The sequence below is a fragment of the Bidens hawaiensis genome, unplaced genomic scaffold, assembly GCF_021521415.1.
Source record: "Bidens hawaiensis isolate Kalapana, Puna unplaced genomic scaffold, B.hawaiensis_p1.1 tig00012897_1, whole genome shotgun sequence".
Classification (NCBI taxonomy): Eukaryota; Viridiplantae; Streptophyta; class Magnoliopsida; order Asterales; family Asteraceae; genus Bidens; species Bidens hawaiensis.
The window spans coordinates 606,956-634,953 of record NW_027492076.1 but is presented as its reverse complement, the minus strand read 5'-3'; the positions used below and the strand labels follow the sequence as shown (position 1 = coordinate 634,953).

Genomic DNA, 27,998 nt, shown 5'->3' with positions numbered 1-27,998 from the left:
GTTGAGCATATATAGAAATGAAAAAACAAATAAATAAATAAATAACATAAGGTTAAAAATGTTGTCTCCCCGCCGACCAATCAATGCACTTTACCAACATGTAATAATCATTCTCACATAAGGAAAAAAACAAAACAAGAATGCCGGCCGATTAAACCAAACCATTATCAATGGACTATAAAATACATAAACCACTCAAAACTTTTATAAAAATAAAATAATATGTGGGACCCGCCTCCAATTTGACCCAGCAATCACCATTTGTTTATTTATTTCCAAATTAAATATCCCAACCACATTCATACAGTTGCACTTACATAAGTAGACCATTTCACTCACTTTCCTCAATAATAATAATAATATTATTATTATCTCCGTCATGGACTCGCCGGAATATACCGCCGGCAAGTCTCCCCGGTCACTCCAAGGCCCCCGTCCGGCCCCACTCCGAGTCCACAAAGACTCCCACAAGATCCGCAAACCACCGGTGGCCCCACACCCACACCACCAACACCAACACCACCCACCGCCGCCGCAGCAGCAATTCCGGCCACCGGTCATCATCTACACCGTCTCACCAAAGGTAATCTACACAACCTCTAACGAATTCATGAATCTAGTCCAACGGTTAACCGGCCCATCTGCTCCTTCTCCGGTCGGCCCATACTCCGGTTTTCAAGACGACGGCGGAGCAGTGTCGCCTGCGGCCAGATTTGCGTCCATTGAAAAGGCGGTAAAGTCGCCGGAAGGGAGAAAACCGGCGCAAACTAGTAATTTATCGACGGAAGGTTTGGAATTGAGTTGTTTTCCCGGAATATTGTCGCCGACGCCGGGATCTTTGCCGCCGGTGCCGTCAAATTTTTTCTCGCCGTTGACTAATGATTTTTTTCATGGGCTAAGTCCAGTGATAAATAATAATAATAATAATAATTGGAATAATTTAGAGGGGAATAATTATTTTATTCCAAGTCCTACAAATCTTTTATCTACACATATAATTTCACCCACAACTCCAAATGTGGATCTTTTTCATAGTTTGTTTGACTTTTAATGTGTAATATTAGTTACCTTTGTTTTGTTTACCATGGGTAGGTAGGTAGGGGTAGAATTGGAATTTGTAATTATTTTTTAAATTTTGTAGAGAAATTTGAATGTAAAAACTTGAGTTAGTTGGTTTGAAATTAAATTAAAGTGTATTAGTTGGTTTGGACTTTGGAGTATCTTTCTAATTTTATCGGATGTTCTTAAGGGATAAGGTTTGAGTCTTGAAACTGATGTGTAAAATGTTAAAATGGAATTGTTTTTAGACGGTTTGGTCGGTTTTATTGATGGGTTGGTCTGGAAATGTGATTGAAAACCCGAACCGATTCTGGATGGCTTGGGCGGTCGAGCTTACTTAGTCATAATCATTAGTTAGTTTTGTCATTTTCTAAAACGTAGTGAACGGTCAGTCTAGAATTTTCTTTATAATCAAGTTATGTGTGTCTAATAACTCGTAAACTACACGTGTAATAGTATTTGTAGCATATGCTGTTTTTCATATAATAATTTTCAAATCGTTTAGAGTTTGATAGTTTTCAAATGAATCACGTAATAGTATTTGGATAAGGTATCTTGATTTGATTTTTGATTTTTTTTTTAATTAAAGTTACTCTTGGTTTGTGTTTAGACCACCGCACTCTTCAAATTGGAGAGCATCGTTGCCCCACTCTTGGCTTTCTTGTTGAAATACTCTTTGTTTGTTTGTTTTTTTATTTAAAATGAATATGAAAACACATTGATATGTCTTATTTGATTTTTTTTAAATCAAAATACTCTTTGGTTTTCTTACCGACATTTGTTATTAGCTTATTATTTAACATACAATAGAACAACTTTTTCAATTGGGAAATAAATGGTGTGTATAGATTACTCCAAGTTTATATGTTTATACTTAAAAACTTAATAAGCTTTATAAAAAGAATTAAACTTTATTATTTTTATCTTTACGGGAATATTAAAAATAGATTTAAAAAACAAACGCATGTATTTAACATTAATGAGTTATAGTTTCATAAAGAATCACCAACTGTGTTTAGTTTATCTTACTTGTGTTTGGGTGTTAAACCCTTCATGCCCGCAAGATTGTAGATCGAACTTAAAACAAACTTGATAATCTTACACAAAGTAGAACATGACATGAACCAAAAGTATTCCAGCCACATGAGCCTGAACAAGTGACACATATTTGTGGTTGTCACGAACACGACCAGTTACATCGATTTTCTTTTTCATGTTAAATTTTTAAACTGGAAAAGTCATAGCTAAAGACATAAACGTTTGTAAAAGTAGTCAGTTTAAACAATAAAGCATAGAAACAAGTTACAATACAAAGATCAGTAGATCTATTTATTCTCTTATAGATTGTGTTGTTTGTTAACATAACAAACGTAATTAAGCAACAACGAATAATCAAAATCAAGTATACCTTGAAATAATAAGTTGATCAAGAAACACAATAAGAATACTATTAAGGAACTGCAATCTCAATTAATCAATCGATATTGTTTATCACATTGTTCAACAATATATGCCTATAGCTATATTTTTTCCTGTAATTAAGATAATATGTTTCCTTTATTATAAGAACCATGTAACTAGATACTAAACTAGACTAAATTATTGCTATTAAGAACAACATATTAGAATCCATGGATTACTAAGAGTTGATCGAGGTTTTGCTTCCAAAAATGCTAGAAGAGCTTCAAGTTTCGTTTATAACTAAATCATTTTGCTAAAATACTTTTATTTTGCTTATTGTTATCACAATTATCTAAATAATGTATGAGTTGTTGAGTTTGTATTTTAAGACCCATTTATTTAATGTTCCAAGGCCTGGATTTTTTATTTTTTATTATAATATTATTATTTTGTATTCTCGAGATGGCCATATTTATACAGTTAGTAGATGCACTATATGTTAGTTTCCTTTCCTAGCTATCTATACAGTTAGTAGATGCACTATATTGGAAGACTATGTTCTGCACTAGTTGGTTAACTGTGAATACAAATTAATACATTAGCTTTTTAGAAGCCCAAATCGATTGAAGTCCAATTTCAATTTGGCAACATTTATCACATCCCCAAGAGGCCAAGACCCAAGACCCGTTCTTGAATCAATAACGTGTATTAAAGTCCACTTAAAAATTTCAAATAGGACCCAAGACCCGTTTTATAAATAGGACGCTTAGTCTTTAGTTGATTTATGTTTAATAAAAGATAATTATAAGTGTGAAGCTTGTCAACCGAATATTTCGGTTCGGGTTATTTTGATTATGATCAATTGTTCTTGAGCCATTTGAGTAAAGCCGTGAAATCGGTACGAGAATTACATAAATATTAACATTTGAACAAGTGAACATTGATTAAAACTATTTCAGTAAACTTTTGCTTACCTAGGATACTCATCGAACTGGTTACCAGTTATTCGAATTGGTTTTCTTAAATTGGGATTCTTTTGAAAGTAAATCCTAATTGATACTAAACCTAGGAAATCCATTTCAAAATTTTGGTTGATTCGAAGAAACATGATTAAAAGGAAAAAATTCAAATTTGTAGTTGATACTAAACCTAGCCATTTGAGTAAAGCCGTGAAATCGGTACGAGAATTACATAAATATTAACATTTGAACAAGTGAACATTGATTAAAACTATTTCAGTAAACTTTTGCTTACCTAGGATACTCATCGAACTGGTTACCAGTTATTCGAATTGGTTTTCTTAAATTGGGATTCTTTTGAAAGTAAATCCTAATTGATACTAAACCTAGGAAATCCATTTCAAAATTTTGGTTGATTCGAAGAAACATGATTAAAAGGAAAAAATTCAAATTTGTAGTTGTATCTAGAGGGTTAAGTTCAAATAAGAAGTTTGATTTTACTAAGAAGGCTAAGAAGGAAGGTATTTTAGTCTAATACTTAAATATCAAAACCCATTTACTTTAATCTTAAAACCCACTTACATAAAACCCAATTATATCTTCACTTATCTCCTACAACCACCACCACTCCACCGCCCACCGCCACCACAACCGTCACCCACCGCCACCATATCGCCGGAAAAGTTCGAAAAAACACAATGAAAAACACAATGTAAAAAACACAATGAAAAAAAACACAATGATAAAAACGCAATAAAAAACAAAATTATGTGACACAATGTAAAAAATACAATGGAAAAAACACAATTAAAATAAAACACAATGAAAAAATACTATTGTATAACATAATTTTGTAAAACACAATTTGGTAAACACAATTTGTAAAAACACACTAATTTTTTTTAATTTTTATATTACAATATGGTACTCGTATTAAAGATAAAAAGACACTCGTTATTATGGTGAATTTGTTTTTCAATAAAAACGTAGTAAAAAAAGTTATGGAAGTTTAAAAATGATTGGTGAATTTGACATGTGTCTTGCATGTGGAGAGAGAAAGTCAATAAATGTGTTATTCCTTTTATACCCTTTCCTTTGTGTTCACACTTGTTTTCCTCCTGAACTAATCTCAACCCTCCATGTTCAAAATTAATGGACAAGATTACTTCTTATCCTTCCTACAAAAACTATACTTTCTGTTATAACCTAACCCTTATCTAGATTCATATTATTTCAACAAGATGCTGTATTTTTATGTAAAATATATACATGGTTAGTACTTGGGGTTTAGTGAGTTCGGTTCATACTCAAAAATCCTTAACTCTAGAATTTGAATTAACTTTAAATTTGAATTTTATTTTTAAACGGATTCAGTTACTTAAAATGATACTCCTTTTATATTTCATTGCATGTATTTATGCATTCATTCCATGTATTTCTAAGCAAAAATTTACCTCAAGTTAGATTTTGGTTATTGACCGACCCAAACCGAAAAACCAATCGGTTTTTTGTTTGAGGCTAACAATCAAACAACCGTGCACGGTGGTTTCTCTTTTTAAATAGAATGTCTTGAATGTTATAAACGAATGTTAGTCGACGACCGATTTTGTAGTAATGTGTGTACGTAGTTAGTTTCTTCGTTACACTTTCACACCCCTGCAACACAAGGGGTAAAAACATAAGAAAGAAACAAATGGAAAGTAAAAACACTACATGATATTAAACATGTATGACCCTTTAATGCCATATGAATGACCAGATAACCGACCTATTTAAAGTTTGGGTTGGTTGGGTTCGGGTCATTCAAGTGTGATGGTTCGGGTTGGGTTAGTTTGTGTCAGGTTATTTGGTTTTCGCCTTTTCGGATTTAGCTGGAAAAAAAACTATATATTTTATTTCACAGAATATCATTTAAATACGCTACTAAAAATAAATCAAAATTCAAACAACATTTGACAATATGATAATGTTCAAGAGTCCAACAAATATCAAACCAAAATGCATCTATAAAAAAGACAATAAACGTTTGGGTAATTTTTTCTAGTATCATGTTTTTCAAATTGGGTTGTTCGGGATTTTTAATTGGGAAGGGTGATCCAATAACTGACCAGTTTATGGTTTGGGTTTTCAGGTGTATTTTAATTTGGGTTTCCTCGATCCTGAAGTTGTAAATTTACTTTGCCGAGTTCAACAGGTCATGCATATTAATGCTGTGACTCCAAGATCAGCCAATGTAGTTTTTAAAAGATTGGGTTTTGTAATTAAAAAATGAGTAGATCAGATTGCTACCCGTTTGCCTTCTGTTTCAATGTAATCACTACCTTTCAGATTTATATAATATGAAATATAATCTGGGTTTGGATGGCTTCGGATTCTGGTTGAATTTCGAGTAAAAGTTACAGCCCTAGACCAGTGCATGAGCAAACTTGAACTTGAATGATGAATGGTGTAGACCTCACTCATCACAGAAAGGCAAATGGTGGTGGTGGCGGCGAGCGCAAAATCTCTTGCAATTGCCACACATTTATTTATCAACATATGGATGGCTAAGCTACATACTCGTTGATCATTTGATGGGAACTATTCTTTTGTGTCCTTTGTATTGTAGTGTCGATCTTGACTTCCAATTTTAAGACCAATTTTCTTTTTCAGTTAATAGGTATTAAATTTTGTAAGAAGCCCAAAAATACAAATAAGCGAATAAAAAAACCTTAAAAAGCTACAAATACAAGAAACAAACTATATAAAGAAAAGCCGACAAAATTAACTTACCATCTCTCTCAAATAGTCAGACTCCCACTCCAATCATTTGTTTCAATTTAAGGGCATGTTTGGTACGGGTAATGGAATAGATGAAGAAATGGAATGGACGTGATGATAGAATGGATAAATGAATGAAATGGATTATTACCATTCTGTGACATTTGAGCCAAAACAAGGTAAACCTCAGTACGTATTTACCGATTAAGCAGATAAACGCATTTTGCGTACAAACGAACGATTAACCGAACAGGTCGGGTTATGACCCAAATATCTCGGGGGGGGGGGGGGGGGGCATCTATAAGTGATATACGATCTATACAAGCTAAAACATTAGAAATATGGCCTTAGTTTGATAGCAAACAAGTTAAACGAAAATATGCTCGTTTAACTACCCGCTATATATGTAAACGCGAAAGATAGTTACAAACCAAGCATTGTACCATCCGTTAAGCCGAAAAATACTTACCAAACACTTATTTGAAATGTTTTAAGCGATCTGTGAAAATATTTTTGATTTTTACAAACGTATAGTATGTTTTTATAATTTTACACAAAACTAGCCAAAAAACACTCGTTTTCGCGCTGTTTAACGCACCCGATAAGTTTTTCGAGCCAAAAACCGAACCCGAACTAAATTTGGACTGGGCTTTTCGTTTTTGGGCTTGAGAAATCAGAAACTTGGGCCAAAATGGGCCCAAAGTGTGCCCATGATGGTCCGATCGCAGCAGCAGCTCCCCCCCTTTTTATTCTTTCACATTTAAACTAGATACAAGATATTTTCAATATTATTTCTTGAAAATTCTGGACATAAACTTCTTCTCCAGCCAAAAACTCAAGAAACCCTAAGGTAAACAACTTAAATAAGCTACTTTTACACTTGTTTAAACTTGTTTAATACCATAAAAACATGTCTTGGTTACTAAAAATCATTCCTAACCGTGTAAAAATCCTAAAAATGGTCCATAAACATGTTTTGATCATACACATGGTAAGGAACCTGTTTTGATAGTTTTTTTGGCCATAAACACGGATTAAAGGGTTGAAACAACGTTTTTACGGTTCAAAAGTTCGTTTTTGTACACTAGCCGAAACCCTAACTTAAGGGCTGTTATGTTGATGAAATATTGCTTGGTTTGTGATATAGGACTTGTACCTAGCTTTCTTAGAAGCACAAGAACCTGAAAACTTGATTAAAAGGTCGGAAACGAGCCAAACCCGCTAAGGTAATGCCGAAACACTCGCTTACGGGCTATTTAGGTTAAGGTTGTGATGTGCATATTTTTAGGACTTGAAATTTTTCAGTGAAATCAGGGACCATGTCAATGAGCCCCTGTTTAAATTTGGTAATTTTTCGACCATCCGATAATATTTGGCGAATTTATTACCTAATTACGACGTTTATTTGGGAAAAATAGCTAAAATACTTAAAAAATTATGAAATTTTTCTGGGAACTCAAATTTGATGTATCTTGATCAAATATGAATTTTGGGATCATTTGGAGAATTTTAAATGTGTTTTGTTTATTTGCGTTCGTGTGAATTTTTACAGCCGAATTTGGGCCGAAAAGAATATCACACGAGCTTTTTACATTCTGGAATTGATACAGGTTGTTTTGGGACATGATTTGAGTATTCAGGAATTTTTTTGGAATTTTTGGAAATTTTTTGGGGTAAACGAACGATTTTCAGGCGAAATATAGCTGATAAAATGAATTTTTATAAATTAATAAATCAGTAAATAAATTCCAGAAATATTTTTATAAAAATCTACATATTTTAATTGATAAGTGGTTAAATTTTCATAATTTAATGATTAACGGTTAATTAATTATGCTAATATGAATATTAAACAAATTCAGTTTTTATAAAAACCGTCAAGTTCGCAACTAGTGAATCTGCGGGAATATCAAAACACCAAGAGTGATCAAAAATCATATTTTTGGGCTAATTAAGTAAAAATTGACTTTTCTATGAGAAACCTGGATAATCCGGATGGATTGTGCGCGTTTCTTCTCAAATCAAACTGTATAAACGGAAACGGGCCCCGTGGCTAATCCGGGACCCCAATATGTGATCTTTCTTTATAACTTAATCATTTTATTAACCAATACATTTACCCAAGCTTATTTTCCCATAACTGTTTTCTGAACGCGCAAACGAACAACTTGGCCCAACTGGGAAAACGGGAATCTGAGCCAAGTTCAGTTTTAAGTATTAGACATTGAACAACATCACAACCTAAGCCTATTGCCACTTTCTGGGCGTTCCAGCTACACCCAGATTAGTTATACAGCCCAGTTTAGTATTGAGATTATAATAATGTTAAAATATTAATATTATTATAATATTGATTATAGGAACTACTGATAGCGGACTGAACAAACCGCGAGTTGATACAGTACTGAATATCTACTAAACCGTGAGTTTCATGACCCCACTTTTAAACTGTTTTACAAACTTTTGGGATGAAAAGTATGTTTGATTACATATACATACCTGAAACATGTACTGATATGAATTATCTAAGTGCTAACACACGAAAGTCCCCACGATCACAGTGATTAACTTCGAGCCGGTGGCTTGTGAATAGTACTATTGGTTTGACAAACCCAAATGGAATCGGCCTGGTTTCCGTGTCACATAGCGCCGTTTGCACATGACCATATTTATACAAACAGGCTATGTAGTGTTAGACATAGCTACAGGGGCATGTTGTGGGCGGAAAGGGGCCACAGTGGTTGATTGAGCGTGGGAAATGGAGGCACGCAGCACGAACAGTCCAGGCTTCACTGTAGCTTAGCATAATTACATCACATACATCATTTACATACATACATACTTATTTCATGATTACAAGTGTTAACTTGTGAATACTCATTACTGTTTTCTTGAAACTCGTGAAACTCACCAACTCTAGTAGTTGACCCGTTTTAAACTGCTTTTCAGGTGTACCTAAATCGGAGTAATTTGGTGATCTGTTACTTGCCTGAAGTGTGTGGTCGATGCTATGTGAATAGAAGCAAGGGTGTTAGTAGTAAGAACGTTTAGTTAACGAACTAGTTTTGTTTGTATCGCCTAGACTGTAAAACAATGATAGAACGAATAAATGTAATATATTGTAATTTAGTTTGTAATGTTTCTTTATAAACAATGTGTTGATATCAGAGGTGTCTGTTACATTCCCGTTTTACGCTTCCGCATTGTGCTAGTCGGGGTGTGACACATTCCATTGTCATGTTTGGTTACCATGTAAGAATGAAATGATTAATCACTTTATTATTATTAATATTTTTATTAGTAATAATAATAAAAAATAAATATATTAATAATAAATGAATATTCATAATAACTATTTTTAGGACCTTCGTGCTGCAACGAGATAGTTAAACCGTATATACGTTGTGCAATGTTAACTCATCAAATTTTAAAAAAGAATATTGATAATGTAGTAATAGTTCTAATATAATAAATAGTTATATTATAATATATAAAACAAAAATGATAATTATATAATAACAATATAATAACTATAATTGGAAAATAATAATAATTATAATATAACTATAATTTTATAATAGTAATAATAATTGTTGACTTTTTCATTCATCGAAGCCGTACCCAAAAGAATGAAAATCCTAAAAATGGAAGGAGATTCATTTCATGTGGAATGATCCATTTCATTCATACATGACAACCAAACATGTTTTTTTTCATTTATTTGAAATGACTTATTCCATTTCACATTTCATTCCTCCATAACAAACACTACCTAATTGTTTCTTTTGTCATGTTGTATTTTTCAACTAGATTTATATTAAAATAACTTATTTGTAACCAGATTCATATTCAAATATTCAATTCTTTCATTTGAATAGCATTATTTATACCATCCAACTTTCCACAAATGTTTCTCGTCTTCGGTTTTTTCTTTTACTTAGTTTTTAGTTTTGGACTAGAGTAACATATACCTAATATGGAGCCTTAACTAAATTCAATTGCCAATATTGAATTTTCCTCTACATTGTCAAAGGTACAAAATTTCTAATTTTCCTCTACATGAACTGGAATTGAGATTTTCATCCATCAAATAATTACATTTATAGATAAAGAATCCTTGATAAAAACTAAGCCACTAGGCTTGGACGTAACGTTTTATTTTTTAGAGAAGGCCGGAATATAGTTATTGCTTTATTTATTACGGTAATACAATACAAGCACGGCGAACTAGCTGGAAAACATAACATTGTGTATTCCAACCTTATACATAAAAGCAAAACATATATTCCAACCTTTAAGACAAAGGACATTTTGACGACGATAGATCTATGCTTGACTCTCCGGTGGCAGCCACACTCCCGCCCTTAATCAAACCCGCAAGAAGTTGTCCTCTATCATAGAAGAACTCAAGCTTCACGATCTTAAATTGTTCATCCAACTGTTAAATATTAAATTAAAAAAAAAGATCATATGACCGATCTACCGAGAAACATGACCTTGGTAAGAAACAAGACTAATAACTGTTTTGTGTCTTTGTTTTAAGTAGACAAGACTAGATTATTATTACTTATATGATAGGATTGATTCATAAATCGTTAATTCTAATGAAAGAAAATAAGCCAGTTATGTGGGTGCAAGATTTATTTAGTTTGAACCATGATTTACGGTTTAAAAAGTATGTTTAACGAAAAACCGCTAGTCATGATTGTACAATAGTTAACGTTTTTTCACCTTGACAATGGAGACACCAAACATTTCTACTATTTCATTTGTAGGTTGATAACCTTTGAATGGGCCCTCCATGTATCCCCAATGCCTGAACTTATACACAATCACTGGAGGACCCGAGTAAACCTCGAGAACCTCCAATACAAAACCACGAGGGAATGTGCTTGTGAAGATTTCTAGAGCTGAATCAACAGTTTCATCACTAGGATTATATATCCGTAATTTTTTTGGTAACGACGTTTGAAGAAACATATTGTAGCCACCACCCATTTTAACTACATCTTGACGCGTCAAATGTTTCCCACCTGAATATAAGACGTTATCAACAATTACTTTATAATTAACAATATAGAAATGAAGAGAAGTTATGTTTATACCATTAACAGAAACTGTTAGCTTTGTCACGTCAGCAGATTTAAAATCCTCAGGTTTCACCTTGTAGAACATCTCTGAAGAGGTATGTACCCGCCTCAACACCGACCAAGGCGGGTCAACCCACAAGATAAACACATTATGAAGGCACAAAGCCAAAACCTATGCGCATGGCGCATACAAAACATGCTCAGGCATCATCTGCCCAGGCACACATATGCTCGCGCATCACATATGCGCGCGGCGCATATCACATGCTCGTGCATATCACATCTGCGCATGAAATATCTGCGCGTGAGAATAAAGAGAAGACCTCGCGCATCCTCAGGATGGGCGCATATCACACATGCACATAATCGATCTCGCCCTTACCCAAATCAGGATTAGGGCAACCTTGATTGTGCACGTCAGACAACCTTCCAGAAGGCATCTTTTTAAGAAATAAGAATATGCTGATGTTGACAGCTGCCAAATGAAAGGTCGACAACTCAGCATGACACATGTGCTACCACGTGATTACAACCAACGAGAAAGCGCCAGGTGTCCCAGAGGACACGTGGCGCAATGCGATTGGAGGAGGCCAACGAGGTTGAGCCTAATCAGTGGAAACCCTAGCACTATAAATACAGCATCAACTCCACTTTGATGAGGACATTGATACTCAATCATTGACAGTTACAGACACATTGATTCACATTGAAGCATATTCAATCACACAATCATACAGAGTAACAGGAGTATTCAGCTATTAAGCAATACTCTCCCAATTCCCTTACTCTCACATTATTATCTTCTCCTACACATACTTATTCTCACGCCGGAGGGTTACCCCAAAGAGGACCCCTCTGTCCCTTTCTGAGGGGTAAGTAACGGCGCTGTTCATTTTGTAGGTGGAAGAACACTGATCCAGAAGAACCATCGGTGAAATAGTATAATCACACCCGAGGAAAGTAGATCTGCTACCAGTGAGTAGATCCACGTTTCTTCATTGGCGCCATCCACTGTTACATCGGCAATCAGATCTAATCAGATCTACAAAAAAATCAATCACCATGGTTTCTGGCATTCGTAACGTTGATCAAGCTCTGGAGGATATTGAACGTGAGGGTGTTAACGACGGACAGCAGGTTCTGAGGGTTCCGCGTGATTCTACGCGTACCACCAGCAACCGTCCCTTCGTCACAACCCCTCACGGCCAGACTGAAACTCCTCCAGACGATCTCGCGTTACAAAATATGGCCGGCGCGAAACTGAAAGGACCAATGGGTCCAGAAGAAGAAACAAATGATCCGAATGAATGGCTCATAAACGAGCAGCGGCGTCTGATGGAAAAGTACAACGAAATGGTCAAACAGAAGAAGCTAGCCGACCAAACACAAAGGCAAGCGTTTGATAAGCAGACTACAAAGAGGCCGCGCGCGCCGGAAGAAGGACATTCTGTTCACACTGCACACACTGAGTTCAGTGATGAAGAAGTGCATAGCATGAGGAAGACGCGGGATACTCATGCAGGAGGCTCACAGCTCCGCGCGCCTGTGAACATGGCGCTTGGAGCCAGAGCAGATCTGGATCTGCACATGCCATACAGCCCACCGGTCAGAGGGCAAGTGGACGTAACCACACCCTACAGACCAGCCATCTTGGTAAAACACTCAAAGTTTACTGCGCGCATCGCGCAGGCTCCCATCCAGCACAAGACCAAGATGCCAAGTGGTCTGGGCAAATATGATGGCACAACAGATCCAGATGACTTTTTGCAAGGTTTCTATAACACGGGAAACCTAGAGAGCTGGACGATGCCAACATGGTGTCATATGTTTGCTCGCTGCCTCACGGGCGCAGCGCGGGTATGGTTCGAGAGCTTGCCGACTGGGCAAATTGATGGGTTCGAGGAACTATTAGAAAAGTTCCAAGCCCACTTCGTACAGCAGCGCAGGCACACGCGCGATCCTGATGACATCATGCACTGCGTACGCAGGAATGATGAAACGATTGAAGATTACATCACTCGTTTCAATCAGGAGTCCCTGGCAATCGGGGGTATAACTGAGCAGCTCCTGCGCGTGGCCTTTATACAAGGCGCGCGCAGTGATCAACTCCGCCGAGCTCTCGTAAGCAAAGATGGTATGCCCACCACTTGGGCAAAACTAATGGAAGCCTCGCGAGTCTTCGCGAGAAATGAAAAACAGATTGCCCAAGATAGGGCAAGAGAAAGAGCGCATCAGGCTGAATCACCGCGCAGCAAAGAGAAGAGGGCCAAACAGAACTCTGTATGGTCCAGGTTGCAGCCAACAAGTTTTTCTTCCGCAGAAAAGCAAGCGCAACCAAGCTCACCCCAGCCCCAAAAAGATGTTCGTAATCGCGGGGATGGTGACAAGAGGGAGGGCGGCAGAGATCCTAGCAGACCTCTGCCAAGAATATGGACTCCACTCACTAAAACACCTTCACAGGTGTTAAGTACTGAGAATGTTCAATTCAAGCCCCCCAAGCAACTACACTACAAGGGACCGCAAAACAGTGGCAAATATTGTGAATTTCACAGGTCCCCGGGCCACAACACCGACGCATGCCATCATTTAAAGGATGCGATCGAGAAGGATGTAAAATCAGGCAGGCTGGCTCACTTGGTGAAAAACCAAAGAATAGAAGATGAGCAACCGGAAGGAGCCTCTGCCAGCAAGAAATACAAAAGAATCTGTGTGGCTGAGGGGGGACGACAAGGGCAGACGTCAAAAAAGAGAAGCGCGCAAATCCACGGAGATTGGCGCGAGCAGCAAGTCATCTTCCCAAGAATCAGGGGAGGCCCTTCAATAAGCAGTCCTCTCGTCATCACCACACACATTGCTCATTACGAAGTGTCAAAGGTCCTGGTGGACACTGGAAGCGAATCTGACATTATGTACGAGCAATGTTTCAGAAAGTTAGACCCGGCAGACCAAGCGCGGCTCGAAATTGTGAACGCACCAATCTGTGGTGTTTCAAATGAAATCATCCATCCCCTAGGCCAGATTCAGTTTGAACTAACTATGGGGGATGATGAGCACAAACGAGCCGAAGTTGTCAACTTCTTGGTCTTGCCCACCACGTCATGCCACAATATGATCCTGGGTAGGGGAACGATTGCCCAATTTAATGCTGTACCGTCGCCAGCGCATGGCGCATTGGGGTTCCCTACACCAACAGGCGTAACATTTGTTTACCGCGATCATTTGTGCGCAGTGATAAGTACGCCGCGGGAAGGGAGAATGAAACTTCCAATGGCGGACAATGCGCCAGAGAAGTGGATTTTAAACCCAAAATTCCCAGAGCAAACGGTCACAATTGGCGCTACCATTTCAGACGAAACGAGATTGAGAATGAAAAAGATGCTCACAAAATACACGTCGGTTTTCGCGTGGCAACACTCCGATATGACGGGGGTCCCGCGAGACTTGGCGCAACATTCTCTTAACACGTTCAAGTCGGTGGAGCCACTTGCTCAGAAAAAGAGAATCATGGGGGATGAAAAGGCGAAGGCCATGAATGAGCAAGTGGAGGACCTGTTGCGCGCAAACATCATCCGCCTGATCCGATACCAGACGTGGGTAGCCAATCCTGTGATGGTAAAGAAAAGCAACGGGTCATGGAGGATGTGTATTGACTTCAAGGACCTCAACAAAGCATGTCCGAAAGACTGTTACCCCCTCCCAAACATCGACGCAAAGGTGGACTCCGTGGCGCCATTCAAGCTCAAATGTTTCCTGGATGCCTACAAAGGCTATCACCAGATTCAAATGGCACCACAGGACGAAGACAAGACTGCCTTCAAAACCGACAAGGGTGTTTTTTGTTACACAAAAATGCCCTTTGGTTTAAAAAATGCGGGCGCAACCTATCAGAGACTTATGGATTCGGTTTTCAGTGAACAAATCGGAAGAAATCTAGAGGTCTACGTTGATGATTTGGTGATCAAGAGCAGGGAGGAGAGACAAATGCTCAAAGACATCGAGGAAACTCTTCAGCGCCTAACGGAAGTTAACATGAAGCTCAACCCGAGCAAATGTACTTTCGGCGCGGAAGAGGGGAAATTTCTTGGTGTAATGGTCACTAAGGATGGTTTCAAGGTGAACCTGAAAAGGTGGAAGCCATCCTTGACATGCCTTCACCATCCACCATGAAAGAGGTTCAGAAGCTGAATGGTAGATTGGTGTCAATCAACAGGTTCCTAGCGAACCACGCCAGCAAATCTACTCCATTCGTTAACACTTTGAGGAATTGCTTGAAGAAGAGCCAATTCAAGTGGACGCCTGAGGCTGAGCAAGCTTTCAGTGAGATAAAAGAATGTCTCATAAAGCTGCCCGCCCTCACAGCTCCACTTCCTGGCGAAACCCTTACATTGTACTTGTCAGCTGGAGACCGCGCCATCGGCGCAGTATTATTGGTGGATCGCAAGGGGATCCAAACGCCAATATACTATGTGAGTCGGGTGCTGACAGACCCTGAGACGCGCTATTCCATCATGGAAAAGTTAGTTTTGTCACTAACACACGCGTCGCGCAAGCTTCACAGATACTTCAATGGTCATCCGATTGAAGTTCTGACAGGTTACAACATCCAGCAAGTCTTGCGACGCCCCGCGCTCTCCGGAAGGCTGACAAAGTGGGCGCTGGAATTGGGTGAACACACGATCACTTATAAGCCCCGTCCAGCAATAAAGGGTCAAGTTTTGGCGGATTTCATCACGGAAATCCCAGAGGGAAAGATTGAAGAAGCTCAGCGCGAGGTAGACCCTCCGCGAGCAAATGATGAAGAAGATGTTTGGAGGCTATTCACTGATGGAGCCTCCAACAGCAAAGGGTCCGGCGCAGGCCTCAAACTGGTGGACCCTGATAATCATGAATATACTTATGCTATTAGGTTGGACTTCAAGAGTACCAACAATGAGGCTGAGTATGAAGCCCTGCTGGCTGGTCTGCGCATTGCGCGCAAGTTTGGAGTTAAAAAGCTAGAGGCACATGTTGATTCTTACTTGGTAGCTGCACAGGTCAATGGCCTTTATGATGCCAAGGAGAACACCATGCCTCTATATCTAGAGCAGGCAAAAAAGCTCGTTGAGCAGTTTGACTTCTTCAAAATCATACACATCTCGCGCAGCGAAAACAAGTCCGCTGACGCGTTGAGTAAGATGACATCAACTAATTTTGATCACTTTGGCAAAGATGTCAGGGTGGAAGTGATGAGCAACCCGTCAGTGCAAACGCAATCGGTCCTTGTAATTCATACAACCCCTTCATCCTGGATAACTCCAATAATGGAATTCCTGAAGGAGGGGACGTTACCGGACGATCGCGCACAGGCGAGAAAGATAAGACACAAGGCGCAGAACTATGAACTACTTGATGGTACATTATATCGACGCTCTTATCTTGGACCGCTCATGAAATGCCTAGATGCTGAAGAAGCAAGCTATGTGATTAGGGAGATTCACGAAGGAATCTGCGGCATACACGCTGGCCCGCGCATGGTGGTTGCCAAGGCAATGAGCTCGGGCTACTATTGGCCAGGCATGTACTTGGATGCGCTAACAGAAATACAAAAATGCAAGGCATGTCAGAGCTACGCGCCAAACACCATGCGGCCAAAGAACAACTTGATTCCGGTGACCTCTGCATGGCCTTTCCACAAATGGGCCATTGATATCGTGGGGCCCCTGCCGCAAGCGCAAGGGCGAGTGAAATTTTTGGTAGTGGCGATAGACTATTTCACTAAATGGGTTGAGGCCAAGCCACTAGCAAAAATCACAGCTGAGGCGATGAAGCAATTTATCTGGAGCCACATCATTTGCCGTTTTGGCCTTCCTATGGAAATTGTGAGCGACAATGGCAAACAATTCACTGACAGGAAGATATCCAGCTGGCTCAAAGAATTGCACATCAACCAAATCTTCACTTCGGTCTACCACCCTCAGGGGAATGGCCAAGTGGAGCGCGCGAATCAAAGTTTGTTAAATGGGCTGAAGAAAAGGTTGGAGGGAGAATCCCATTCTTGGGTCGAAGAGTTACCTAATGTCCTGTGGGCGCACAGGACATTAAGCAAAACTAGCAATGGCGAATCCCCGTTCAGCCTAACCTATGGGACAGAGGCTATGATCCCAGCAGAAATTGGATGCCCATCCCATAGGGTACTCATGATGAGCAAGACTGATAACGAGCGCGAAAGAAGATTGGACCTTAACTTGCTTGAAGGGCGCAGAGAAACGGCTATCATCAATGAAGCCAGATACAAGAAAAAGATGGAAAAATATTATAATCAGCGCGTTAAAGAGTGCCACTTCAAGAAAAATGATTTTGTCCTTCGAAACAATGAAGCTAGCCGCGCAATACCCCCAGGAAAAATGTCCCCCAATTGGGAGGGACCTTATCAAATTTCAGAAGATTTGGGAAAAGGCGCGTACACTTTAAAAGATTTGAATGGAAAAAAGATACCGCGCGCGTGGAACGCGGCACAACTTAGAAAATGCTACATGTAAAAGTTCAAATATGTAATCAAGGCTTTTAAGCCATCATGAATGATGATTCGCGCTATCTTTCAATATTTGTTCTATTACCTTTGCATACATGTTTCACACTTCCTTTATTAATTTGGAGCAATATGACAACACTATATTGACTTCAAAACGAAATAAAACGAAGTAAAACATACATGCGCGAGCCTTAGCTCAAACGCGTTAACGAGTCTTAACTCTAAAACGTCAGGGCCTTAGCCCAAACCTACGAGCCTTAGCTCAAACACGTTAATGAGTCTTAACTCTAAAAACGTCAGGGCCTTAGCCCAAAACAAAGAGCCTTAGCTCAAAACACTCACAAACATCCATCCCGCGCAGCCTGATCAAAAAAATCCTTAAACACAACTAAGGCAAAGTACATGCCATATCATAGTTGTTAAGGTCTCAGGTCGAGGTCGCGCGCGGAATCATAGTGGATATCTGAGTAACACATGCTGACATGTAATGGCTAAAACTCATACTTCCATATTAAAACCGCGCGACCTCGACGCGCAAAAAAGGAATTGAGAAAAGATATCGCGCATGTCAGCATAAACAAGATACTGCGAAACCACTTACAAAATAGGACTATGGTTAAGTGAATAATTTCCTTACAACCTTGTTCTTATTTTAACGTGCAAGCATATCTTATATCTATACAAGCAAACATGAAGAGATGAATGGAAATGCGCAAGATGTGAAAAAGGGAAAACAAGTTTCATTCCATAGCGTTGAAATTTACAAGTATGATGAGTTACAAATTACAAATAAAAATAAAAACATGAATGGCTTCTCAAGTCTCCACGTTGACACTAGCCTCTTCATCATCCTCATCATCGCCCTCGGCATCTGGCGCAGCCTGCTCCTCTTCATCTCCTAACTGACCATAGTCAAGTTCTTCCTCCTCATTGGAGTCTTCTATCACGACGGTGTCAGGAGCAGATTCATTCGCCGCGCCAGAAGCGCTGGCAGGGGCAACATCCCCCGCGCCAGCATCATCGCCACCAGCCCCCTCGCATTCATCGAGCAACTTCTTTAGCGCGTCGAGGTCGGGCTGGTCAGCAAGCGCAGCAATCTGCAAATCAATAGAAAAGTACTGAGTACAAAACACTTGGAAAATTAATCAAGTAAAACTCATTAAGGTCAAGGTACCTGCACAAGGATGGGGATGGGAGTACTCATATACTTCTCCCCCACCGCGGCCATGTCCGCGCAGGCCGCGTCGCTCTTGTAAGGGTACTCGGATGGGTTCTTCTTCAACATACCATATTCGTACCCATCCGTAAACCCTTCAGCTTGACCCACCAAGCGCGCGGCAGCATTGCAGTCCATCACAAGGGCCTGAAACTCGGCGGAATATTTCATCGCCAAAGCGCAACGAGTCATGCCCTGTGACACCAGCCATTGGCGATCCTGCGCGAGGCCAGCAACAGACGTCTCGAGGGCAGGAACCTGTGAGTTTAATAACTCAACAGTTTCCTTGGTCTTTTTTAGCTCCTCTTTATCAGACGCTGCTGCCGCCAAAATTTCTTCTTTCTCCGCCTGCGCAGTATCAAGTGCTTCCTGGCTGGACGCTGCCGTCGCCAAGGCCTCATCTCTATCGGCCTGCGCGGCCGCCAACTCCTTCTTTAGGCGCGCGACCTCACTCTCCAGTGATGATTTCTCAGTGATACTCTGGACGATAGCTTGGTCACGCGCCTCAGCCTGCTGTTCCAAGACACGCACTCTCCGCGCGTACTTGGCAACTTCGGCCTCCGCCACCTGCTGCTTCTCCCGCGCAGCCTGGAGCTCATGCCCGCGCTTAATAAAGGCGGTGTTGGCACTTGCTCTATTTTCGCTGAGCTCCGCCTGGAGTTTCTCAGCTCGTGCGCGAGCATCAGAAAGGTTCCAGGCAGCCACCTTAGCCTCTTGCTGGGCTGCCACAAGAGCATCGCGTACTTTAATATAATCGCGATGAAGCTCTTGGGAGGCAGCAAAGAAAGCTGACCCAGCGAAAATGTGATCGTTGAGCAAGTCAGCGCGGGTGCGCTCCTCCTGATACCTCCTTTCAGTAGGAGGCACGACATGAGCCCAGAAGTCCTCGCATACGCCCATGGATTGGAAGGAACTGTCTTCATTAATATTCCATCTCGGGCGATAAACGTGGTCACCTTCCTACAAAACACAAGAAATGTTCTAAGTCATAAAACATACTTATATGGAGGTACGCGCAGCGGAGCAACAAATTAAAACATACCTGCGGGGATGAAGCAGAAAAGTCAGCGCCAGCCCCACCAGAAGTATGCGCTGCGAAGACTTGTGGCATCGCAGGGCTGGCGCGGTCTCCCAAGGAGTCTTCAGCTTGAGCCCCCTCATCCTCCTCATCTTCTTCAATAGGCCTCTTCTCCTGCGACCTGGAGGGCTCCAAACCAGCCTCGCGGAGAGGGCTGCGCGTAGGAGGAGGCGAGGGAGGTCTCGACGCCGCCTGTTCGGCGCGCAATACGGCTTCCTGCTCCTTTGTAATCCCAATAAGGGGAGACTCAGCACTAGCAGGAGCAGGACCAGAACCAGCGGCGCCGGCAACGGCGCCAGGAGTGTCGCCAGCAACTTGTACGCCAGCTACAACTCCTATGAACAAATCAACAAGGAAAATTGGTTTACGACTGGATCCAAAAGAAAAAATTCAGGAGACAAATGTGCAAAACATACCTTGGCGCAATTCTGTTCGCGCGGCGAACATCGCCATAAAGTTCATTCTACCCTTCTCAGAGGGTAGAACGGGGGACTTCGAAGCAGACCCCGGCGCAGCCTCAGCACCTTGTGGCGCCTGCGGCTGATCTACAACCGTCGCAGGTCCTGCAAACATTCAAAGGAGCAAAGGTTTAATAATAATTCAATCAGATGAAGATAAGCAAACTATACCTGTCGCAGGCGCGGCACTGCTTCTCTCTTCAGCCGCGCGAACGGAGGAGGTGACGCCACCATACCTCAAGTGGACAGGAGGTCTGCCCACTTTCACAGGCAGGGAAGCTAAAGAACCCATGGTGGTAAACACCTGGGTTTCCTTAGGTCCCTTCGTTTGAGCATGGGGATGAGCGACAGGGGTGTCATCTTTCTTTTGTCTTTTACTGCCCCCTGCGCCTGATTTCCCCTTAGCTTTGCGCTTTAGTAGGGGCGCCTCCTCTTCCTCCTCCTCCTCCGCGAGCTCCAGCTCGTAGTTCTCCAGCGCATCTACAATACATGTAACACAAGTGTTAGCAAAATTTGGTATTCTCAAGGAATAAACATAAGTGTGAAGGCTTACCAGGCGCGTCGCCATCAAAGTCAAATTCCAGATCCACTGGGATGAACATGTCATCGAAGCGATCTGGGAAACAAACCTCCCCAGCGCCAAGCGCGACGGAGCCACCCTCCACTTGATCATCATAAGCGGCGTGGATATAATCCTTGGTGACTGCGCAAAAACAAGTCAACTGATATCAGAAAAAGAATTATGTTCGCGCAGAAAAAGAAATAAAGCAATGAAATAAACTTACACAACCCGTCGACTTGGATAACGGGCTCAAGCGCGCTGTCGGCCCATAGCTTACTCATGCCGACCCCCACCAGCGCCTCCTCGCAAATTTTCTTCGCGGGGGATGGTTCATCGGTCAGCTTCTTAACCCAGCCGCCAGTTGGGTTCTTAATAACATCCGCATCCGCGGGCGCAGAATCGATTGCGCGCATCGTCATGCGGATGGGGATTACGCCGGCCCTAATGTAGAAGAACCTCTCAGACCAGTCATGAAGGCTCTTGAATGAAACAGTGGAGCACTTCACCTTCTGACTGCGAGGAATAAAAGAGATCCAATTGTCTTGGATCTTGGCCTTATAAAAATACTGAAAGCGCCGAGGGGTAGGCTCCTCGCGCTGGGATTTGCACATGAACTCAAAGTGAGTCATGCGCACGAGTCCAAAAGGATGGACTTGGGATATATGAATCCCATAGAACTGTAGCAGTGCACCCACAAACCTTGTAATCGGGAGACGAAGGTTGCAGTGGGTGAAAAAATGGCTATATAGGGATATATAACCGGCAGGCGGGTCCGCCGCCGATTGCCCGGCCTCAGGCAACATGCAGCCAAACAGGGTGGGAAAGCCCTGAGAGGCGATAAGGCTGTCAAGATCAGCCTGCCTCAATTTGCAGGGGATTTCATTCCACCTCCTCACCACCTTGGTCCTCCTTACCTCCTCCGATGAGCCCTCAGCAACCTTCTTCCCCTTGCCTTTCTTCTTCAACGTCGACATCACTACGGATTTAACGCGGCGTTTTCGGGAGACGATTGAAGTGATCGACAGGTTCGACGAGTCCGAGCTAGCAGACATACAACTGTCAAATCTAACAACGGAAACTTCTGAACAACAGATATTTCAGAAGACAAAGAAAGAAAAAATCAGAAGAGAAAACAAGAAGATGAAGGATAAAGAACTCCAAGGGCTGGCTTTTATAGGCCGAGGAGAGAGAAATTTGGGTGCTGAACGGACTTCACGCGCCCCCACTCGCAGGTAATAGCCAACGCGAGCGCGACACGTGTCCCTGACAACTGTGTGAGAGGACACGAAAAGAAAAGTACGGCGGGTGCCAGACTTCACGCGCCCCCACTCGCAGGTCTTGGCCAACACGAGCGCGACACGTGTCCCTGACAGCTTGTGAGGGGACACGAAAGGCAACTGTAGCACCTCGAGCACACGAAATGTCTGACACGTCTCCATCACTGACCCACGTCAGCAACCGTCACGTACATGGACGATTCGTTTCAACCAAATGGATAGAACTTCGCGCAATGATGGAAACAACCAAGAAAACGACAAAACACCTTTTAAAAGACCAAATTAGTAAGTCTAATATCTATCTTACCGCGCTCGCGCGAGATAAGACACACATTAGACTGGGGGGGCTTGAAGTGGTATGTACCCGCCTCAACACCGACCAAGGCAGGTCAACCCACAAGATAAACACATTATGAAGGCACAAAGCCAAAACCTATGCGCATGGCGCATACAAAACATGCTCAGGCATCATCTGCCCAGGCACACATATGCTCGCGCATCACATATGCGCGCGGCGCACCAGCGCGCGGCGCATATCACATGCTCGTGCATATCACATCTGCGCATGAAATATCTGCGCGTGAGAATAAAGAGAAGACTTCGCGCATCCTCAGGATGGGCGCATATCACACATGCACATAATCGACCTCGCCCTTACCCAAATCAGGATTAGGACAACCTTGATTGTGCACGTCAGACAACCTTCCAGAAGGCATCTTTTTAAGGAATAAGAATATGCTGATGTTGACAGCTGCCAAATGAAAGGTCGACAACTCAGCATGACACATGTGCTACCACGTGATTACAACCAACGAGAAAGCGCCAGGTGTCCCAGAGGACACGTGGCGCAATGCGATTGGAGGAGGCCAACGAGGTTGAGCCTAATCAGTGGAAACCCTAGCACTATAAATACAGCATCAACTCCACTTTGATGAGGACATTGATACTCAATCATTGACAGTTACAGACACATTGATTCACATTGAAGCATATTCAATCACACAATCATACAGAGTAACAGGAGTATTCAGCTATTAAGCAATACTCTCCCAATTCCCTTACTCTCACATTATTATCTTCTCCTACACATACTTATTCTCACGCCGGAGGGTTACCCCAAAGAGGACCCCTCTGTCCCTTTCTGAGGGGTAAGTAACGGCGCTGTTCATTTTGTAGGTGGAAGAACACTGATCCAGAAGAACCATCGGTGAAATAGTATAATCACACCCGAGGAAAGTAGATCTGCTACCAGTGAGTAGATCCACGTTTCTTCAATCTCCATTTCCCATGTTTTCACAAGATTTTGAACTTGCTCTTCCAATGACCCTTTTGGCCATATCTTAACAACCAAAATATACATTTCACTTTGCACTTTTATTATTATGGTATTATTAGTAGTATTATTATTCAAGCTATTTGTATAACTAATATTTTCTCTCTATATATAAATAGTGTGTTATGTACAAGTAAGAAATACTCAAAATAAGAAAGCATACAAAGATAGTTGGACATAACATACGTTACATAAAATGAGCACTCTCTCTTTTTTTCTTAATCTCTCATTTCTTATCACTAGTCGTTTTCTTATCATATTTATTTAAAGTTTCTTTTTACAAGAATATATATACATTGTAATTGGTTTGAAGAAGACACGAGATTCAGTTAGCATCGATCATTCACATAACTTGCATTTAAATTTTCTGAACTTGATGCTCTTAAACTCGAGTGACCCTTGAGGTGATCCATACGACCGACCACCTTTGCAACTTGAAAATTTTACAAGTTTTATACAAGTTCTATAGGTTTTATATTCCCGAATCGATATTTATGTTGAAAAAAAGTTATAAAAGTGAGAGAGAATTAATTAAAAGACTTATAACCTTGGTTCTCCCTTCTTCAAATAGTTTGTTGACCACATCAAAGTTTGGTGGTACACCATACTTCCATGTGGTGTTCTTCTCCCCTTCTCCACTCAAGAAGCATCTGTACTTGTCTACATCTGAACCTTGATATTGATCCATCTTTGTGGTTAGTTCTTGATGATATATACAACATATGATCTCACCTTATATAGGAAGTGGATGAGTTAGGGTGGGGCCTAGCTAGCACTAGGGGTGTTTGTGATTGTTTATTCAAATAGTACCCTTTATAAGAGTCAGTGTAGGGGGGATAGCTAGCACTAGTTGTATACTTTGTATACATAGTGTTTGGATGTACTTGTGTGTTAACAGTTGTATACGTCGGGCCCGTTCTTTTCACGGACTTTCTATAAAGGAATTGGAATTGGAATTGGATTTGGAATTTGAATGGAATGGAATGTTTGAGAATCCTTTTCATGTGTTTGATTGGTTAATATGTATTGGAATTGGAATCTTCTTCATTCTCGGTTTTTTTTAGAACGAGGACAACGAAGGAAACGTTTTAGTTTTTTTACATTTTTCGTTTTTGATTTATACTTTGAGTTATGATTTTTTTATTAATTTTTTTGAATTTTTTTTAGGGGTTTGTTTTCCATAACAATCTTTTCAAATAGGTGGGATTTTAAAATCCCATGAAATGTGGGATTTGATGGGATTTAGTTTCTATTCCCATTCTTTCATTTAATGAAACGAACATATCAATTCATGAGATTTAAAATTCCATTCCTTAGAATTTCTTCCAAATCCTTGAAACGAACAGGACCATAGTGTTCGGAATTACCTATGTATTGAGGTTTATATTGTCAAAAATGTATTGATGTAAAACCTCATTTAAAATATAACAAAAGTCATGAACTATTTAAGTTTGTAACCTATTTAACCATTTAGCGAAAAAAAAATTGATCAGCTTATTTTATTGTCATGTTTGGTCACACACTTACACTATACGAATGGAACGAACCGTTACTTTGTAATGTTTGACAGAGGGAAAAAAAAAACAAGAAATGGAACACAATTCATTCAAAATGATTAAAAGTATATATCTCAAAATAAAGAAAATATAAAATTTTTCACAACATTATCCAAATCCGTATCGCGCGCGTCTTCTATGGGTTGTGATTTGGCTAACGATTTAGTGCCTTCATCAACTGCCCATGGATCATTCGACATGTACACTTCTCCGTGCAATACTTCATTTCACGGGGCAAACTCCTCTTCCGACGAGGTTATTGGATCCTCAACGACCGATAGAGGGATTGGATCTTCATTAGGCAAAGGGATTTAATATTCGACGGTTGGTTGGATTGGGGTTTGTTTTCTAGTGGTGGTTTTGGAACTAGGAAAACATCATTTAGTCGATTTGCCATGAGCACAAAATGAAAACGAAAGTTGAACAGTGAGGATGAAAGCTAAGAAGTGTAGTTATAGTCGCTCAGTCGTTTAAACGCTAGTTTGAATATTATTTTATAATAAAAATAATAGAATATTAGTTGATATTTTTATCTTTATATAGCTTGATCCGTTGCGCTCCAATTAACACATTTAAATACTATGGAAACCCTTTGTAGAAATCGGTCTCATGCCTTTAAATCTCATAAGCCCTTTTCGCAATTAAGTTATACATCGTGTTCCCTCTTGATTAATTATTGAATCTGTGTTGGTCATTAAATCAACATAATCAACACCTGACAATAGTTTTCTAACAAATGCAAAATAAGAAAATAAAATAAAAATTTTTTGAATTGAAGATCGAATGAGTTGGTCACTCATAGGCAATGACTAACCATTTCCCCAGATATCAACGTAACTTAATACACTCAAATATTGTTTTGTCTATATGTATTCTTCCATGAGGTCATGACTAATTTTGATTTAATCGAAAACTTTTACAACTTTGCATTTAAAAATTGAATCACAAAGATTCAATAAGACTATGATAAACATATATCACAAGAAAAGTCAAATAGCTTTAGAAAAAATTCATAAGAGAAATGGCACACGACTTTTAAACTTCAAATCAATGTCTGGAAAATTTGTGAGGAACATAAAGACGGACTTAATCAAAAACTTTTACAGCTTTAAAAAAAACATATAAAACTTATAAACAACATAAACACTAATTTGAACCAACAATAAAACTTTTAACTTCACAGCCAATACTAAATCACAAGGTTCAAGAGTATACTATATAATACAAAGATTTGTAAATATCTCTAGAAAATAGGAGATAAATTTGTTTTGCATTTTGAATAGGTTATCGGTTCCTATAATAGATAGAATTATCAAGCATAATCGTTATGATTGTTTCATTTGTTATTATACGGACTCAATATGTTAACCTAACAACTAATGAACCGACTATTTCTAATACAGATTCCACCTATCAAACAGTTACAAGCCAATCCCTATACTTATTGTAACATTCGTTAAATTTCAAACCCGAAACCCAACCCGTTTTAAACTTTTGGATTTCCGTATTTAGTAAGCTCTATTGTTAACTTATAATAATATTATTCCATCTTTACGATTTTAATCCTAAACTCCATTTTATGTATTTTATACGTTAATTGCATTTTATTCAAGTCTAGGGTATTTTACATGTTTTCATGTTTGATCTTCCATTAACTAGTTTTAACATCATTTTAAATGATTTCAAAGGAGTTTCAACTCATTTTTATGATAATAAACTTATTTGAATATATTCCTTACGTTTCAACCCAACTTTTATGATCATTTTAAAGGTTTTGAATGTAAATACGAGCTTATGTTCTTGTAGATTTGCAAGACTCGTGTAATGTTATATAATCTATTCAAATATCATAATTTATTCTTTATCAACTTCACTAGCTTCTAATAATATCTACAAAACAATTTAGGGCCAAAATCTTGGTATTTTGCTATTGAAAGGAGTTTGAAATTATACATCAATGTAACAATATCCATAGGTTTATAATGACAAATGTTCAATCAGAATAAAAATTGTACAAGTGCTTACATCGTATATATATGATTATTAAAAATACCAATAATAAGAATAAGAAACACTAATATAATGACAACAATAACATAAATAAGTCAAATTAGACTAATAATTTAACACATAACCCATTGGCAAATAAGAATCCATAGTAAGGACAATCCTCCTCGTATAACCATCATACATATAAAATCGGCTTACTGTTCACTCACAAGAAAAATGTAAAAATGTGTTTCTTTGTCTCATCTGTAATCATTATGAGAATGAAATTGCCATTAACAATAAAAGTAAACTTTAGAGCATCCCCGATAAAAATGTCCGTATGCTTTAGATCATTAAAATCCAATTTTGCTTAAATTCATATAACGAGGGATGGAGTATGTGTGGTGTAGTTGTAGGAAGCATGAGTTTCTCAATGGAGACCCAAGTTCAAACCCCATTTACAACACTTTGGGGGGGCATGGGTGGCTCAGTGAATGAAGACCGGGGATCTTTGTTATCTCCAGTTTGATCCTGATGGCGTCTGGGTTTTGCCACCAGCGGGCCTTCGGGCGGGTGAGTTTTCTTCAGAACTGGAGATAACTTGGAGGCGATTAAGGGTTCTGTACGATTGGGTTGGATCATATGACGGCAGCCTTTTGCTATTGGGTAATCTCATACGAATTCCAGGCTTAAAAAAATAAAAAGAAAAAATGAGGGATAAAATATAATATTTTGAACTTGGAATCTTG

At 39.8% G+C, this 27,998-nt stretch overlaps 2 protein-coding genes across 2 annotated transcripts; one reads left to right on the top strand and one right to left on the bottom strand.

Moving 5' to 3' along the window:
* Nucleotides 1–296: 296 nt before the first annotated feature.
* On the top strand, nt 297–1,051 carry LOC143542518 (protein MKS1-like). The gene has a single exon (XM_077035086.1). It carries the CDS (start codon nt 380–382, stop codon nt 1,049–1,051), a length of 672 nt encoding a protein of 223 aa, XP_076891201.1. The 5' UTR covers nt 297–379.
* Nucleotides 1,052–10,439: 9,388 nt separating this feature from the next.
* On the bottom strand, nt 10,440–11,354 carry LOC143542557 (pathogen-related protein-like). The gene is made up of 3 exons (XM_077035119.1): nt 11,285–11,354; nt 10,911–11,212; nt 10,440–10,617 (listed from the first exon to the last, which is right to left on the bottom strand). Exons 1-3 carry the CDS (start codon nt 11,352–11,354, stop codon nt 10,474–10,476), a joined length of 516 nt encoding a protein of 171 aa, XP_076891234.1. The 3' UTR covers nt 10,440–10,473.
* Between the last annotated feature and the right edge of the window lie 16,644 nt (nt 11,355–27,998).

Coding starts and splice junctions, on each gene's coding strand:
- LOC143542518 (XM_077035086.1), top strand. CDS start 380: ATGGACTCGCCGGAATATACCGCCGGCAAGTCTCCCCGGTCACTCCAA.
- LOC143542557 (XM_077035119.1), bottom strand. CDS start 11,354: ATGTTCTACAAGGTGAAACCTGAGGATTTTAAATCTGCTGACGTGACA. Junction 11,213..11,284: donor GCTAACAGTTTCTGTTAATG/GTATAAACATAA, acceptor TCTTATATTCAG/GTGGGAAACATTTGACGCGT. Junction 10,618..10,910: donor TTGGTGTCTCCATTGTCAAG/GTGAAAAAACGT, acceptor AATATTTAACAG/TTGGATGAACAATTTAAGAT.